Here is a 17956-nt window from a genome sequence, read left to right on the forward strand (position 1 = left end):
ATCTAAATTCTGAGTATTCTGGAGGAAGATTGATAGACGAAATAGATTCTTGATTCTTTTGGAAATCCACACAATTGGGACTGAACGTACATTGTGCAGCTGCATGGGACAAAGCAAGAGCTGACGTAACAGGTGCTTCATACAAAGATGATGACAAAGAACTGCTAGAACGGGATTTAACACACTTTCACGGGACACCACCACAAGCATGTTTTGCAGAAGCAGTGCACAGCAAGTGAATCAAAAGCACAATATTTTCCAAATTAAGAACTTGTTTTGATCGTATAGTTATAGGACAGTTTTGCACAGACATAAACTAATAGGAGAGCATGCCTACAAGGCAGCATTAGAAAGACCCCAAATACACGGTTATCTTAAGATCTTCACTCCTTCAGTTTTCCTATATGGAAGGGGACTTCCTATGATCTTTTACCTGTGACCAACGCATTACAACTCTTGCCTGAACGTTTCCTACAAAATCCATTTCACATAATATGAAGTCTCTTGTTCTCACTCGAACCTTTCAAAACCCGTTTTGTACTGTGGCAGCCCATTTCCCCTCTACCATGTAGCTGATGCCAGGCTCAGGTACCTATTTCTGTATCAAACCAGCTGCACTGGGTCCATTCGTGTTCTGTCAGTGGCTAACAGAGGACGCTTAGGGAGAGAGTAACAGAATCACAGGGAAGTGCAATAGCTTCCTTCCACCAGTACCTTCCAACCGTCTAGCAACAGACAGCTGAAGTGATAAAGAAGTCCCACGTTCAGTAAAGTTATGCTTCTCATTACTGAATCTCCATGCCTTCTTGCTTGTTACTCCATGCTCAGCAACCGACAGGCAACGCCACTAAGGTGCAAGTTTCTTCCTCAGGGTTTTCTTCTGGCACAACATCTGATAACCTCAAACCAATCAGCAGCTTGCATGGCATATGTATTTATACTCAAAACACCAGGAGTTAACAGCTCCTATCTGTAATGTGATAGTCTCTCCCCTCTACAGTTGCACTGATTACTTTTCTCAGAGTGGGACAAGATCTCAATGCAAATTTATACAGTAATGCTGCAGTCTCAATACATGGGGTCCTAGAGGCCCTTTAGTAATAGAAAGATAGAAAGCAGAGAAGGGGCCAAGTATTACCCTGCAATTTCAAAGAATTCTAAAGGGTAGTGTGAAATCAAAGTCTACACAAGGTTGTTGGGAAAGCTCTTGAAGACACTAAAGATGCTGACATGCCTCGGGGCCAGCACAGCTAAATCAGGGAAGACACCTTGGAGATGCCTGTCACAGGAAACACCACTCACTAATACAGATTAACAATTCAGTCCTAAAAGATGCTGAGGAAATCAACCAGCACTGTACCTTTCACCTCAGTTCCCTATCAGAGATGTACCTGTTCTCTTGCATCAGGTCTTTGATCTGAGCCAAAATCCAGTCCACTTCTGAAGAGGAATCGGACCACAGTTCTCGAGACTTTGAAACAGACTGTGCAGTCTGCATAACCTGAGTGAAGGAAAAACCCAAACATTAACAGGAAATAACACAAAACAGACTACCAGGTTGTCCCAAGGGTGGAAGAGAGAATACTGGAGGTTAGTACTCCTCTGAGAGTTAGTGATTTCTTGGTTTGACATACTCCGTATCTGAGTCTGTTCAGCAAGGTAAGACATGCCTTCTACTAATGCTCACAACCTGCCCAAGTGGCAGTTCTACCATCAGCACCTTCTATAAAAGATTGGCATGAAGCACATTACATCACCAAGTATCTAGCAGAATCTTTCTGGAAGACAATAACTACTGAGAGAAAAGAAGAAATTATTTTTCCTGCCAGGTAGGAACATAATGTAAAATGAGACTAGAAAACCAAAATGTCATTTTCAGGACTGTGATTAGCTCTCTTAACCTATATATGCAAAGCTACCACTGCACGCAAAAAGATACTTTAGAGGACAAATCAAGTATAAAGACGTGACCTAAAGCGACTAAAGAACCTCCAGCCTACCCATACGAACAATCAGACAGCCAAGTACGCAGCCCACATGACAGAGCTTATTTTGGCCTAGTTTACACCTTAAAGATTTATGTAAAATTTTAAGTATAGTACGTAGTTAACAGAATAGCTAGAGAAGTTTCTGGATCAGACACAGTGCAGTTACAAACGTGACTTTGGTGTAAGTGATTCTTCTTCTTACGTGAAAAAGAGTAGAGACTGACTATACATTTATGCAGGGAGACTCACAGCAGTCTCCCTACAGGGAGACTAGCGAAGATACTGCACTGCTCTTGCTGCGCCAGTCAGGGGTAAGTGTTTAGGTATAAGCCTAAAAGAGCTTCGAGTAGCATTTATTTGATATTTGGAACATTCAGTTGCTGCCATGGTTAAGAAACTACCTGGATGCACCTTAAAGGGCACAAGAACAAGCCCATGTCATTTTTTCCAATCCATTTCTAAGTTTCAGAGATTTCATCAGCTATAAACAGTTTTAAATTACAGGTCTACTGTTGTACAGAACAGAGTTTCAGAGGCCAACAAAGGACCAATATGCTTGCATCTCTTCAAATTACCGGCAATAGTTATTAATGCATAATAGTATGTTTTTTATTAAAGACAAGCTTCAGTTAAGAAGTTGCAGGTATCAGCCATAAGGAGTAACACTCCTTGCCGCTGGCAGATCTTGTCAAGCCCTCTGCCCACCCTTACTTGGTGTACCTCGGAGTGGTAAATATTATTTATTAAAAGAAGCTGTATCTACAACACATGTATCTATAGAGCATTCATTTTTCACAATTCAGCTGTATTTTGTCACAGTTGACAGACCTAGGAGTGCACCACTTGAAATCATTCAACAAGAAAGGCAGCCTTACAGGGTAAACAGAGAAATTTCAAAAGCACAGCATGCAGCACTGAATTAAATTGAGGCATATAACACAGAGTTTACTTTTCAGTCTGTATTTACACCATTTTGATTGGATAAGGAGAGTTTCAAATGAGCTTTGAAACAAAAGTTTTCAAATTACTCTTTAGCAATTGACAGATTACTCCTTTCCCCCATTCAACCCCAGCCAGTTTAAATTCTGAAGTTGCATTTTCCTATTCAGTTTTAAATACTTCTGTGTGTTCTGTTAATATGTTAAGAGGTAACTCACCACATATAATCAATTTGTCTCCTTTACGACGCAACACAAGACATATAAAATATGCCAGTACCAACTACAGAAAGGGAAGGATGAACAAAGGAAAATCATGTTATATACTCCAAGACAATGAAGGAAACTGGTTGTTCATTTTCAGTAAAATTCCTGACCTTAGTTCTCACTGCTGTTTAAGTCTACACTTCACTGGAATGTTAGCACACTTTCACCTTTAGCCCCTAACGATGTTAACAGAAATAAAAGTGAGAACAGCTCCCCAACAACAACAGTACATTGGTGAGCTCACATCCAAAGACATTTTACAGGGTCTATAACCCAGCTTTCACCACATCTTGAGAACTAACCCATTATTAAGAAGGGGAAACTGAACAGAGAGAGATTTCTGGGGCAAATTATTCACAAATCTGAACTGCAGCACCTCAGCCACTGGGCCACTGCAAAAATATGATGGATGATAGAAAACATGGGCTAATGACTTCTGAAGGACAGGCCCCAATTTCCAGAGACACTAGGATGAACGAAATCAAGCTGAGCACTATCCACCTGGACAAGGAAAGCTTGGGATCTCCAGCAAGTACGTGTCTCATTCATAAACATGACCAAAGTATTCACCTTAGAAACCATCACAGCTCCAATTGCTCGTTCTCCGCTGTGAAGCTTTACTTGGCAAGCCAGGTATGACGACCCTAGGAGAGGGATCTGAAGGCGGCACTAACCAAGCCCCTCTCCACACACGCAGCAGTGGCAGCTCTGCTCAGTCAGGAGCACACAACCAGGAAAGCACCGGCACCGCTGCGGATGCTGCATGCTGCCAGCCCGGCAGCACCAGCACATGCATCACTGCTGCATCACTGACGCTTCTGGGAGGATTCTAACTGTGGGAGGATGCTACAGGGAGAAAAAAGGGATCCCTGCAGTTGTGTGAAATAAGCTGCTGGAACAGCACTTGGGTCGTGCTAACACTCAAGTATTTCAAATGAGGCCTGGCCAAGAGCACCAGTTCTTCAGTTTGGGTGAGAATGAAGAGAAGACTCATTGCCCCAAGCAGGAAACAAGAACCACCAAAAGCGCTGGTGGTCAGACTGCACTTACCCGAAACTGCTCATTCTTGTAGGATATCAACACATCTCTGACTTTTTCTAGAAATAAACACAAACATATAGTTTAAACAGGGAATGGATCAACTGTATAAGGGAATTTTGTATCTGGGCAAGCTCCTTAGTTCTGGTGAATATACATTCAAGGAAGACATCAGTCAAATGAAGTCATAAATTCTGATTCAGACAACGGAATCAGACAACTCTGAAGACTCCTACAGCTCCCAGACTTTTCCAGCAACATAAATTTTATCAAGTGGGACTGAACCAGGAGTTCAGTATTTTATCACTAACAGTGGCCAAGGACAGGGAAGTTGGATAAATCCAGACAGCTCCAAAAAAACCCAAACCCTAAATAGATCAGATTAGGAAGAAATTGTTCCCATAGGCAGTTCATGTTCTGATCCATATTTGTATTCCTCACACTTGCATTTTAAATCTATTGTGACAGCACTGTGGCTATTCACAAACCAACCATATCCTTACTGGACTTTATTCAACTTTAATTTACCATCTACATGAAATGTCCTCTCTCTATCGGCAGACCACTCTTACTGTACCTGAAATAGCACCATCTTTCAAAGCACTTCATTCAGGTGTCACTGCCATGTGCTATCAGGTGCCTACGACCCAGCACCAGCTAGATACAACTTCAGATGCACTTGAATCGTAGGACTGAGACACCACTGCCATTCCATTACTCTGGACATATAAATCACAGAATCTACTGCATCATTCTGTGGTTCTCTCTTTCAGCAACCTGGGGTGGGATGTTCTTTTTTTTTAAGGGTAGCCAGGGAGGGGAAGGAATGGCACATGCTTGGATCTCATCCAACATGAAGTCCAGACAGAAGCCCAGACATATACTCTGACGTGAGAAGTGGTAAGTGCTGCTGAGTTCCAAAGTTTAGTACTGCCTTGAGGTTTGGATCGTTCTAATAAAATCTGTATTAAACTCAAAGCGCACAACAAATTAGCTAACATTTTCTGGATCACAGCTACTCTATCTATGTACAAGTCTGTTATAAAGGAATCTAGAAAAGACTTGCAACAAATCCATAGATCCTAAAGCCAGAAAGATCATTACAGCCACTTTGTGTGACCTTCCAGGGAGCAGTAAGGGTCACTTCAGCATTTCTGCACACACTCTGGGCCTTGGATTGGGCTACTGTAATCACTGGGTGAGTTACTCCCCATAGTGTGGGGATAGTGACTAATTGGTTTTACTGTTTGAGGTACTGTTTGATACCTCACATGCTTCAAACTCACAGACCAGCCATGTACTCTGAACTCCCACTTCCTCCAGTAAGTCATTCAAACTAAAAATCCACTTTTAAGGAGAGAAAAGCTCCTTATTTTGGGTTCAAAGAATTCTGGTGATGGAAAGGCAATCACTGGAACAGTTTACCAAAGTTCTCCCATTGTTTTGCACTTTGTATCTTAGATTATCACAGGTTGAGTTACCTGTGACTTTTTTTTTTTTTTAATACTATTGGCAGCTAGTGGTTTTTCTGTCTACATGCGAAGTATTTTGAAACTGGCTAAACTGCCTTTATCCTGCTCTTGCTCAAGTTATGAATCTACAGAGTTCTGAGGGCTGTAAAAGGACCACAGCCTTCTTTGTCAGTAGTGGCCTCAATACCAAAGCTGTGACTGCCAAGACACTACAATTAATTTTTACAACGCTTGGTCCCAAATCATCCTAGTATAACTGTTGCTGCTGATTAGCATTCTGCATATTCAACAGAAGTAAAAGATTTTATGCTACAAATTCAGTGAGCTAATACCAAAAAAGTCAGTCACCTCAAGAATCCACCAAGGCCCAAAGAGGAATCCCAAAACGTGAGCTGAAGATGTATCTTTATGCATCGTCAGGGCTAGAAGATGACACTGCTTCCTCTAGCATGGGACATATCTAACCCTTGTATCTGCCATTGTTCTAGGGACACCCACCATGGAACTCCTTGTGTTTCTGACAGGCCTCATGCTGTGGGGTTTGAATCTCCCATGCATCACTGTCCAACTCCGCATCTGCTTCCACCCCTTCCTGCTCCTCTTCCTCATCCTCACTTTCTTCACACAGGTTATTGCCCAGCTGACGGCTCCAATATGTCTTTCGCAGCCAGTCCAGCACAACATCACAGCCTAAAGGAGAACACAAAACATTCTCTTCTCAGTGAGGTTTTCTTTATTATTGAAAAAAAATACATAGATGGCACATTGCTAACTTGCATTATGAACAGAAATGCTGTTAACAAGTTATGAACCCTGAAATCACATACAACTCCATTAATGAAAAGATGAATGAGTTTTTAAAAAACCCCACAACAAAAAAACACAACAAAACACCCCATAACCCAGTATCGCAGGCCTGGTAACACCCACCACCCATTGTGTCTCTGGCAACAAAAAAGATCGGATACTGCTATAGCACCATTCCTTGCTCAAACTAGGCCAAATTTAAGCAGAAACTAAGTCCCAGCAGTGGTGTTCCAATGAGAAAACTAGTTAATTCTTTAGCATCACCATGATCAACATAGTGTCTATAACATTATTTTTTTCTGCAGTGACTACACTAGGCATACATTAGATAGAATGGAAAAAAAAACTTTTTTCTCCCACCACTATTTCACTACCCAACTTGATCTAAGGACCCTGCTGAAGGTTGTTTAACTGGCTTCTCAGTGCTTAACCCCAAATTCTCAGGAGTCCCTTCACACACCATGAGCTGGTCATTCATTCAGGCTTGCAGCACCTACTGCATTTCTCCCTAAATGGGATTTTTTAAGAGTCTCAGGTATCTCTGAACAATCAAGAAAAGCATTTACCTCTTTCCCTGAGATGAACTTCCAGTGCTGTAAAGACGCAAGAGGGCTGAACTACTGTTTCCAGTATTTTTTTCAGAGGAAGGAGAAAGACTCTGAACACCTGCCCTGTGATGCGCCAAGAGCCCAGAGCCAGCGGACACAGTTCAACCACCCCCCCCAGGGCAGCAGCAAACCCTCCCGGTGTCTCACACCGCAGCTCTCCCTGCCAGGACAAGCCTGCTGCCTGCCCTGAAGCACCCCAGAACGGAGGCGGGGTGCTCCCACAGGGCCCACAGCACTGGCACTGCCACCCCGAGCACGCCAGGGGCCGGCCCCCCCCCCCCCCCGCCCCGAGCCGCCTGCCCCAGCACTCACCCTTGCGGCACAGGGCGAGGCGCGGCAGCTTCCCGTGGGTCAGCTCGTGGCGCAGATCCACGACCCAGACGGGGATGTCCACCTGGAAGAACAGCCGCGGCGTCACCCCGCAGCTCCCACCGCATCTCCCCACAGATGCAGGCAGCCCCGCCAGGCTGTACAGAACCTCCACCTGGGTGGGAACGGCCTCTTGATGCCACTCCTGACCCGCAGTCCCCCCGCTCCTCACTCCAAGGGCAGGCTGAAATCCCCTCCTCTCTGATCCACTCCTCCTGTGGCCCAGGATCCATACAAACCTGGGACTTTACCGTTTAAGATCTTCAATGTTACTTGCAACAACAGATGCCTTTTTAGACAGAGATGCTATGTATAATTTAATGAGATACTGAGAATCAGTTAAATTATATTTAAGCTGATGAAACACTCTGGATGACAGTTTGTATGTCAAAGATACAAAACACATCGTATATAATACTCAAATCATAAACACTCTAAGTTGCGCACAATGTTTTGCAACTTTCCTAAGGACAACTAACTTTAACTATGCAAAACCTCTAATTTTAAGCTTGATCAGTTTTAAAAGGTGAGAAGCAGCACCTTTCTTAAAACCCAGGAAAAAAAAAACCCACATTAATTATTCTCACACAGAAGCCCCAGACAAGGCTGCATATACAGGAAAGTCTTATAAACTGTCTGTTCTTCACTTTCAAAACTTGCTGTTCAGACCCAGATACGATGCTCAGTGCAGCTGGCAACAGAAGGACTCAAGTTGGTCCTGCTGCTACAATTCCACCTTGAACCTTCCCTTCTCCACACAGAAGTGGACAAGCTCACCTCAAGCGAGAGAATCAGATGAAAACACTTACAAATGTGATTAAGTACTTTTTATGTATAACCTTGCTTGTCAAAGACTAGAATTTGTAAACCATAGATTTAGTTCTTTTTCCATATCTCAGTAGCTAAGAAACAAAAATGTGTGGTGCATATGTCAAGTGAGACTATTTACATGTAAATTAAGACTTTTGATCACACATGATTCAGAATGCTTTAATGATCACCAGCCTTTTACTCCTAATCTGACTTTAAAGAACCAAGTTGTAGATCTAGTTACACCAAGTCTCTTTAAAAGTTTGCGGTTGAAAAGCACTGGCATCTGTACCCATTATTTTGGTTACAAAAGAATGACGCCCCACAACTCCCTCCACCCAGTGTTGTTAACAGACAATGCATGTGCTCTCTGTATACACGCAAGTTATGGAGTAACTCTTATCAAATATTTACCTCTTTGGCTAATTGTCTCAGAGGAATGCTGACCATTTTCTGTTTCCTTTCTGTGATCAAGTTGACAAACCTGCGTGCAGGTTACAGAAAAGATAAATGACCATCGAGAGCTGCAGAGAAACTTGGAACCCCAGCAACAAATCCTGCACATGCTGTGTAACACGACGGTTCCAGAGACGCAAAGTGAAATTGGACGGCTGAATAATGCCACCTGTCCAGGTCCCCCTCCCACAGCACAATAGCCTTCAGAGCCCCACCTTACTAGAGCCAGCCCATAAGAGAGGATGAGCTCATGCGACTTCAGTCTGCCAGAGGAATCCAGGACCTTGCAACGAATCAGTTCAGCGGTGCAGTCCACCGCAAGAGGCATTTTGGGACCATACCTAAAGGAAAAACAGGTGAGCAGTCTCACAGGAATACACTCCCTCTGCAAAAACCGTGGCTTTCCAGCTACTTCTTGTGCTCTGTGGTACACAACAGCCTGAGAAACGGTATGCAGAAAGACAGCACCAAAGGCTCTTTGCAGAGGCTTTTATTTAGGACAGAGCGATCCCATGGCTGCTCCCACACGTATGTTAGATGAGCATTTACGGGTATGCCGGGCACACGCACAAGATGCCATTACCTACCCTGGTCGCGTCTATGGGTGCCGCAACACAAAGAGAGGAAGGTGGCCTAGGGGCCCTGGATACGCTCACTGCGGCATCTGCCTCGAGAAACCATGCAGGGCTTCTACCCACCCCGGGGCCCACGGGGCCAGCCTGCCTCTGGCGAGAGCTACATGCCCGAGGCCTACGGCACGAAGGAGGCGCCCTGCAAGGCGGAGCCGCCTGCCCGGCAGCACCGGCGACCCGCCCGCACAACCCCGGCACCGCGGGGCTGCGGCCGGGTCCTGCGGGCCCGCGACAGAGCGCGGCGGGAGCGGCCTGGGGCGGAGGGGCCGGCAGGGCCGCCTCGGGGCCAGAGGAAGCGGCCTGGACAGCGGCACCGCCCCCCAGGCCGCAGCGCGCTCCCCGCGCGCGGCGCGCGGCCCGTACCGACTCTTCCAGGCCGAGACGCGGTCCAGCGCCTCCTGCTGCAGCCGGCTGTCCCCGCAGTACAGCCCCACCATCACCTGGTCCCACTCCGCCCTGCCCCGCCACGCCACCACGGTCCGCAGCGGCTTCAGCCGCCTGCCAGAGGGCGACGGGCACCGCTGCCCGCGCCGCCAGCCCGGCCCCGCACGGCCCGCCATGGCGCGACGCGGTGCGCCTGCGCCGCCCCCGCGCTGCGCCTGCGCCGCCCCCCCGCGCACGCCCCGCACATGCGCCCAGCGGCCGCTGCCGCTCCCCGCCCCGAGGGGGAGCCGCTGCTGGGGCCGTTGGCGGGACTGCGGGGGCTCCCGGCGTGCCCGGGGGCTGTAGGGCCAGTGTCGCGGGCGCAGCGGGGTCTCCTCCAGTGGTTCGCCGCAGGGCCCGCGGCCGGCCGCGGTGGCGCGGTTTGAGGCCGGTGCCGAAGAGGCGCGGTCTCCCCGTCGGCAGCGGGGGGGGCTGAGGGGGGTGCGGCGTGAGGGAGCGCTTGCAGGAGGCTCAACCGCGCTTTCTGGTGGCAGCATTTTACAGGTTTTTGCAGTAGGCTGAAACAATAAATAATCCAGGCTATAAATAATTTCTGGAGGGTTTTTTTAACGTCTCTTTTCACTGATCTGTTCGCATAACCCCAGGAACGCACTTGTGCTAGAGGTCAGAGGCGGGGTAGAACTGAAATGTGGGATGGGGAGAAAGCACTGGAGGTGAAAGTCCACAGGAGCTGCTCGCACTGGTTTTACTGGGAGAAAAGCTAAGCTGTAGGTTCTGGTGCTATCTCCAGCACCTAAAGAGCCTTTCCCCAAGGCTGTCAGAACTTTAAGGTAGCTTAAGCTTTTTTGTTCAATATTCTGATGCAAGGTTTTGTTTGCAAAACTGTTGATCATCCTCATCAGCTCTTTATGAACGTTCTCTGAAGAAATGCCTATTCTGGAAAGCTAAAGCTCCACTTATATCCTGTCACAAATGCAGTTAACAAAGCCCCCCCCCCCCCCCCCCCCCCCCCAATTCAGACTAACATGAGGATGCCCGAGTGCATAGTTGAGACCGTGTGCATCTGAATATGACTGAACAGGAAAAAATCACAGAACTTCTGCCCTGAACTGAATATTTATTACATACCAAAGACTATGGGAAAGAAATGCTGAATGAGTTCTGTTAAAATGCCATCTTTGAAAATTGCTTTCATTCATTTACAGATTCAATCTCCGCCTGCCTCCCCACCAAAAAGTCTACCTTGTTCTTTGGTGTTAATAAACGTAAGACCAGATTGAAACGAGTTCACTCAAAAGAAGTGTAAGGTTGAGGGAACAGATTTGACATTCGTTGCCAAACTTCTGCGGTGCCTCATGCAGTGAAAGTGAATTCTCAGAAGATACGAGGCAGGGAGAAAGCTTGGAACAGGGCCCTGTTCTCTGGAAATGGAGTTGCACTTTTCATCTGCTTAAAAAATGTTCTGAAAGGACAAGCTGTTTACTGCAATCAAAGGGTCTTATTCAGAGCATAGGAACACCATGTGTTACTTTGCTTGCCAGATTATTTCTGGGTTTCAGAAATCAACCGCAGTGCAAAGGTGGTAAAAGGCAAATACTGCAGTGCTGTGGAACAGATAGGATACATCAAACCTGATCAGAACTCCTGCTTCCAGAGCCTCAGACATATCAGAAATCAAATTAAAGGAGTGTTTTTCATTCTTCCTGTCTGTGGGGAGGGAGAAAGATGTGACGAGTTTGGTCTCTTACAGAGATGGAGTAAGGACTGAACCGGGGTAGATTTCACATGCTTCACCTGCTTTCAGAATCGGGATCTAAGGGGAATTGTGCTTGTGCTGCTCCTCTGCTTGTGATGCCCAGTTGGGAGGCTGCTCAGTACAGAATTGCGAGGTAATGGGCAAAGAGGGCTTGTTGCCCAGAATATCCCCCACAAGATTGGCAGCAATTTGCCATTCTAGTTTCTGCAGCCTTGCGGTGGTGTTGGCTGAGAGAAGAGGCCGGGATTGTCTGTGGAGTCCCTGCAGTACTTTGGGAATCTGGATAGTTGGGGTGAGTGAGGTTCCTTGCACCTGCAGGTGAAGGGCCAATGAGGAGCGAAGAACCAGACTGCTCTCTAGGTGAAAGGCCTACATGGAAAACCTGTTTTTTAAAAGAAAAGAGATTTCAGTGTGTCAGAGTAATACAGGTGGTAGATTAAAAAGAAAAATCCAAACCGTGATAATACTTCCTCTAAAAAGCCATGAATCTGCTTTCCATTTGTATAACTGAAAAGGAAGCCCCCAGAGCCTTCCTGAACAGCCTTGCTCTTGCTGCGAACAAGGAAATTCATTTCCCTACTTCCCAGAGAGTTCGAAGTAAGCAGAGGCGACACCTAGAAACGGCCTTGGAATGTCAGCTGAAAGGAAATTTCACATGCAGCATGCCTTTCTTCACTGGGATTAACAACTGTGTGCCAACCTTCTTCCTGGAGTAATCACATAATAATGACAAAAAATGCATTGAAAATCAGTGGGTGCAAAAGAGTAAGCTTTGAGTCCTCCAGAAATGAAGAAAAAGCCCTTTAAACCATAAAAGGAGAGAGTGTGACAAGAAGATGGGAGGTCAGGTGGTTGGTTGGTTGGTTGGTTGGTTTGCTCCTGTTGTTTTCTATATTATTTTTTAACTCAAATAAGGCACAGCCAAGAAAGAACTGGCTTGACAGTTTAACCTCTAGTTGGTCCTAAGACGGTTGAGCTCCACGTATTTCCCAACGGCCCTTTGAGAGTGTGGAACAGCGGGAGGCAGAGTAGCCAGAGCCTATCTGGCCGGGCTGTTGTTGCCTTCTGGTTTGAGTGTTACTCCCTGGAGTGGGGAGAGCAGCTGCTGATAGGGCAGGGAATGAGGGAGAGGGGCCTCTGCATCTTTTCAGTGCTATTGGCTGGTTTTGTTTTCTGGCATCTATGAGACTTGAGCTTTGGAGACTAGCCATCGAACATCCTGTTTTCACTGAATTTGTCTCTGTTCTTCCCAGTCTCTTCTCCTTTCTTCTGGTTGCAGAGTTGCTGCAATAGCACCAAGGTAAGAATATGAAATGGCACTTCTCAGCTCATTTTGCACGTGGGGATTGTTATGTTTGAGCAAGGGGTATCTGGTGTTCTGAGCAGATAAAGGCAAGTTTAGCTGGGATCTCAACAATCACTGTGCTTTTTAGAGAGCTAGGCAACAGGGGCCAATAATGCAACTCCAGATTTGCGGAGTGCTGAATTAATCTAACCTGCTTAGAATCACGCTGTGTAGATTCCTGTGCAGCAAGCCTGCACGCTTTTAGTCCTTATGCTCAACCCTGCTCTCACTGAAGTTAGTGGAAGTTTCAGGGTGAAGTTGCATCAAGCCTCACATGTGTTGGGATTGGCAAGGACAGCAGATGGGCAGTAATTCTCTCATGCCATGAGCTGTGACCAAGCTGCAGCTTCCAGCCTTTTCTGGTAAAGCTGAATGAAGTGCTGTATGTAGTTCTTTACTTCTGGGAGCCCCCCTGGTGAGGGCTTGTTTCCCTGCTGATCCTGGATGGAAAGGTTTGTTGCAGAAGTGACCCGTGACTCCCATACTCAGCACTTTCTGCAAAACAGGGAGGAGGGACAATGGAATTTCTGTGTGCGTGGTCTCAGCACACTGAGCAGCCATCTCTGGGTGACACTCCGAGTGGGAAAGATAGACAGGCTTGCTCTGCTACAAGTAGAGAAGGGCCAGAACTAGAACTGCAGGCCATAAGAGGGTTGGATAGAAATGTGTAGGAATGGAGGAGGGAGGTGGAGGGGTACAGACAGTCAGAAGTGGATATGTGTGGTTGAAAGACAGCCCTAGTCACTTCCTCAAGAACACCCTGCCCATATTCTGCACCTCTTGTACGTGCTCCTGAGGCTATAGAGATCCTTGGTTTCCCTCCCTTCTTAGAATAATGTTCATAAAGCTGGGCTTGAGTTTCTCCCAGGTATGTTGGACTTCGAAGAGCAAAACAGGGGATGTATTACAGAAAATAAGCAACTGAACATGCTTTCCAGTGCCAGAGGCCTTGGCAGCAGGTTCTGGTGCTATTCTGAGATGTCAGCCAGCCCTGAAGGAGGAGGCAGTATGGTGTTCTGCATTTCTGTCTAGTCCAGGAATCCTGCATAGAGATCCCAGGTAAGGAGCAGCTTCCTGCAGAGGGAAAGGTGATTTGCCTCAGTGGGACTCTGTACAGGGAGACTCAAGGAAAAAGCATGACTCAGACAACCTAAATGTTCCCACCAGGCAGCAGGGTCTCTTGTGAAACTTGTTATGCCAGGCTCAACATGGGAGGTTATGGTTAAAGACTTGTTTGGAGAAGAAGCTGTTGATAACTGTTTTAACTCTTTGGCACATCTATCATCTATTATCAACAGTGTATGAACAAATGTGGTGAAACAGACTCTGGACTGTGTGCTCTGTCCCCATGGGGAGAAACTGAGAGAGAGCAACACAAACCAGATGTTTGTCATTTTGTTTGATGCATCTCCTGAAAAGTGCTCAGATAATATGGCCATGGAGTAGAGTCTAGGAATAGGCACTGAACATGATGGGGAATGGCAGAAGTGCCTTCCTCCCTATAGGAGATGCAGGTTTCGGTACAAAATGTGCTTTAAAAGCACTGGAATGAGGTACCCTGGAAAACTCTCCTGTTACAAAACTTGCTTTGCTTTACTTCTTTTAATTTGTGTTCTTCTCTTTTTGACTGAAGATAAACAAGAGCCTGTGAGGACTTGCACCTCCCTCCTCCCTCACAGATGGAAGGCTCCAAGGAAAAAATCATCCTGAATATTGGGGGAGTCAGATATGAGACATACAGCAGCACCCTCCGGACCTTCCCAGGGACCAAGCTGTGCAGCCTAACAGAGCCCCACGCCCCAAGCATCTATGACTATGATCCCACCACCAAGGAGTTCTTTTTTGATAGGAGTGCTGAGATCTTCAGCTATGTGTTGAACTATTATAGGACCAAACATTTCCACTGCCCCACTGATACCTGTAGGTCAGTCTTAGAAGAAGAGTTGGCTTTCTGGGAAATAAATGAGACACAGCTATCATCCTGCTGCTGGCTGAAGCTGAATAACAAAGAGGTGCAGCCAGAGGAGTTTAACGTTTGGGATGAAAATGAACAGACCGATGACCAGTGCCTCATAGTCCAGACAGAAAGAAGGGATTTCAGCTGGCGAACCAGGTGGCAGCCAAAGATTTGGTCTATATTTGAAAAACCCTTTTCCTCTTTCAGTGCTAAGGTAATACTATATGCGGAGATGGACATAGCCTTTGGGATTACCGGAATGAGTCCATGAAAAATGTTAATGGGTTCATAGCTTTGATAAGTATGGTTTGAGTCCCAGAGTAAAAATGAAAATAAAATTCTCTCTTCTCATTAAGAGACACCTCCTTCTTCTCTCCTCCTCTTGCCCCTCTTCTCTGTACAAAATGCATGCCCTGTGCCTCTTTAAAATGTCAGGCATGCAGAGCAACAAACGCAAGTCAGAGACTGCAGAGGATGTTTTCTGTGCTGCTGGTACTTCTGGAGCCAACATTCAGTGCTGAAGAGGCCCTCAGTGTGAATCTGGCTGTGTTACTCCAGCTGTCCGACATTTCCCCTTCCCTGCAAACTCCGATATAGGAGTTCAGGTGTTTTTTCTTTGACTCCGGTCTTCTCTATTAATTTTCAAATCCGGAAGAAAAAAATGCACTCCATGTGAGCAAAGCAATGGTAATCTGAGAAAAATTAGTCTGGGATTGTACGGTGCCTGTGGAGGGGATCCTGGGGATGGGGTGGGGCAGGGAGCTTATGCAATACTTGTTTGTTGAACTCACTGCACGTGTGCCCTTTCCTCCCTCTGCAGTGCTTGGCTCTTGTTTCTCTGCTGTTCATCATTGGAATTGTCATCATATTCTGTGAGGAGACCAAGGCGCAATTTGAGTTCTTTACTGCTAACTTCACCTCCAGTGGCTATTCTGAGCTCTCCCACAACGACCGTGACCACTATTACCACCAGGCTGCCTACTTGCTTCATCTGGAGCTTTTGTGTGTCCTCTGGTTTACTTTTGAGTTTTCTGTGCGATTTTGTTTCTGCCCAAACAAGAAGTTGTTCTTCCAAAATCCCCTGAACATGGTTGACTTCCTCTCCCTCTTCCCAGTTTATATTGAACTCTTTGTGGCTGGGCAGATTCAGAGAATGCCAAGCCTGGGACTTTGGTTGGGCTTTGTTCGCGTTGTCTATCTCCTCAAACTCCTGAAGATATCCAAGCTGATAGAAACACCACTGATCCTCAGGGTTCTGTCGTATACCCTCAAGTCTATCGTCAGAGAGATTTGCATCCTGCTGATGATTTTGGCCTTTGAGACTCTCTTCTTTGGCTCTCTCTTCTTCTATGGGGAGTTGCTGGGTAGCCATCCCTCCTACACAGGGGAGCTGCACTTTGCTGACATTCTTGTTTGCTTCTGGTGGGCTTTGATCACACTCACTACAGTAGGCTATGGAGATATTATCCCTCTCACCACATTTGGCCAAGTGACAGCAGCCTTAGCTGCAGTATTTGGCATGTTAACCATTACCATCCCAATACCCATTTTCCTGGTGAAATTTAAAAGCTATTACGACATTGCTATCTTCAAACAGAAGCTGAAAAGGAGCAGGAAACCTTAGTACTTCAGACCCTCTGTTCCCCTTTGCCTTTGGCAATAAACCTTCAGCATGGTTTATGCCCTTTGGTGGGAAGGGAGTGCAGATAGTTCTTACTGCATTTACCTGCTGCCTCAGCGTATCTCAAACCACTGCTGAGGCCTCAGGCTGCACTACTTGATACACAACTGATCAGACCCGTTGAATCCCATGGGTCTTTCCCATGTTGTACTTCATTCCACATTTTTACATGCCACAGTTTCTCATCTAGCTGTTGGGAGACAGGCTGTGATGCTGCATTACAGCCTGAACATGCACTGCATAGCTGAGTTCCATGACCTGGGGCCCCAGCACACTCCCTCGGCTGGCATACAACCCGTGATGCTAGTGATGCCTCCATCGCCTGACAGACAATAATCTCATTTTGCACGCTGGGAAAAAAGATTTGTGCACACTCCTGCTCTGACAGCGAGGAGGAAACATGGGTTGGCTTTTTTTTAAACAATGTTCTGTTCCCTCATTTTACCTAAACAAGCCAGTGCATCTGATTTGTCTGCGCTCACACAGAGAGGTAAAGAAGGCAGCAGGCTGAACTGAGTATCTGTGGTCCTGAGAGCCAGCACTGATAACCTGCTTTGCGAGCTCACAGGAATCCATAGAATTATAGAATCATAGAATCAAAGAATGGTTTGGGTGGGAAGGGACCTTAAAGCCCATCCAGTCCCACCCCCTGCCCTGGGCAGGGACACCTTCCACTAGCCCAGGTTGCCCAAAGCCCCGTCCAGCCTGGCCTTGAACCCTTCCAGGGAGGGAGCAGCCACAGCTTCTCTGGGCAACCTGTGCCAGGGCCTCACCACCCTCACAGGGAAGAATTTCTGTCTTACATCTGATCTAAATCTGCCCTCTTTAATATCTAATCCAAATCTACTGTCTTTGCTGTGGCACTTGGGTGGCAGCAAGGGAGCCCTCCAACAGCAAATCCTTTTCGCTCTGCTGAGGTCAATAGCAACCTTTCCTTGACCTCAGTGAGATCAGCATTTCATTGGGCACTTCCAGTGGATCAACACATTTCAACAGTTCTTGATTTTTATGTAACAAAGTCACTGATCTATTAGCCAAAATATCTGGTTTTTGCTGTTCAAAAGGAAGAACATAAGCTACAGTACTCAATATAATTTTAATGTCATTTACTTTCTTAGACATAGATGTAAACTAGGAATATTTGTCTTTTAACTGGATAGTCTTAATTGTTACTTATGGTTAATTTTGAAATAACAAGTACTGTTAAGCTGTGAAAAAACCCCACATCTCATTGTTTATATAGCAGGATGATGTGCTAAGATTGTTCTGTTTAGTAAGTTTAAATTTCTGTATACAATAATGCTTATGTATTTACATTTCATTAAGGCTGTATTTTAATTGCAATTTTGATTAAGTTTTGTCTGTCACTATGATTCTTCTGTTCAGGACAGCATTTTAAGGCTCGTTTATTTTTATTGAAATACCAGGTAACTTCCCTCTATTCCAGT

The 17956-nt window shown here is 46.1% G+C and overlaps 2 protein-coding genes across 5 annotated transcripts in view; one reads left to right on the top strand and one right to left on the bottom strand.

Annotated features, from left to right (window-relative positions):
• Positions 1 to 9945, bottom strand: part of LAS1L (LAS1 like ribosome biogenesis factor) — a 53389-nt gene extending 43444 nt beyond the window's left edge. For 2 of the 3 annotated variants that reach the window (XR_012630751.1, XM_074882930.1), the window contains exons 1-7: positions 9749 to 9945; positions 8969 to 9094; positions 8712 to 8781; positions 7431 to 7512; positions 6202 to 6393; positions 4244 to 4290; positions 1392 to 1501 (exon numbers count right to left, since the gene is read on the bottom strand). Coding sequence is in view for 2 of the 3 variants with exons in the window: in XM_074882930.1 (XP_074739031.1) it covers positions 1392 to 1501; positions 4244 to 4290; positions 6202 to 6393; positions 7431 to 7512; positions 8712 to 8781; positions 8969 to 9094; positions 9749 to 9945 (824 nt within the window). In the remaining variant the exon portion in view is untranslated. Of the gene's footprint in view, positions 1 to 1391; positions 1502 to 4243; positions 4291 to 6201; positions 6394 to 7430; positions 7603 to 8711; positions 8782 to 8968; positions 9095 to 9340; positions 9609 to 9748 lie in introns of those variants that run through there. The other variant, XM_074882931.1, reaches the window with a different exon arrangement.
• A 2656-nt stretch (positions 9946 to 12601) lies between these two features.
• Positions 12602 to 17875, top strand: LOC141949373 (voltage-gated potassium channel KCNC1-like). Of its 2 annotated transcripts, XM_074882880.1 has the most exons (4): positions 12809 to 12825; positions 13809 to 13929; positions 14504 to 15041; positions 15648 to 17875. In XM_074882880.1, exons 3-4 carry the CDS (start codon positions 14550 to 14552, stop codon positions 16449 to 16451), a joined length of 1296 nt encoding a protein of 431 aa, XP_074738981.1. In that variant the 5' UTR covers positions 12809 to 12825; positions 13809 to 13929; positions 14504 to 14549; the 3' UTR covers positions 16452 to 17875. The 2 variants fall into 2 exon arrangements, with proteins under 2 accessions (XP_074738982.1, XP_074738981.1); XM_074882881.1 differs by lacking the exon at positions 13809 to 13929 and having other exon boundaries at positions 12602 to 12825.
• The last annotated feature ends 81 nt before the right edge of the window (positions 17876 to 17956 follow it).

This window comes from Strix uralensis, chromosome 13 (genome assembly GCF_047716275.1).
Source record: "Strix uralensis isolate ZFMK-TIS-50842 chromosome 13, bStrUra1, whole genome shotgun sequence".
Taxonomy (NCBI): Eukaryota; Metazoa; Chordata; class Aves; order Strigiformes; family Strigidae; genus Strix; species Strix uralensis.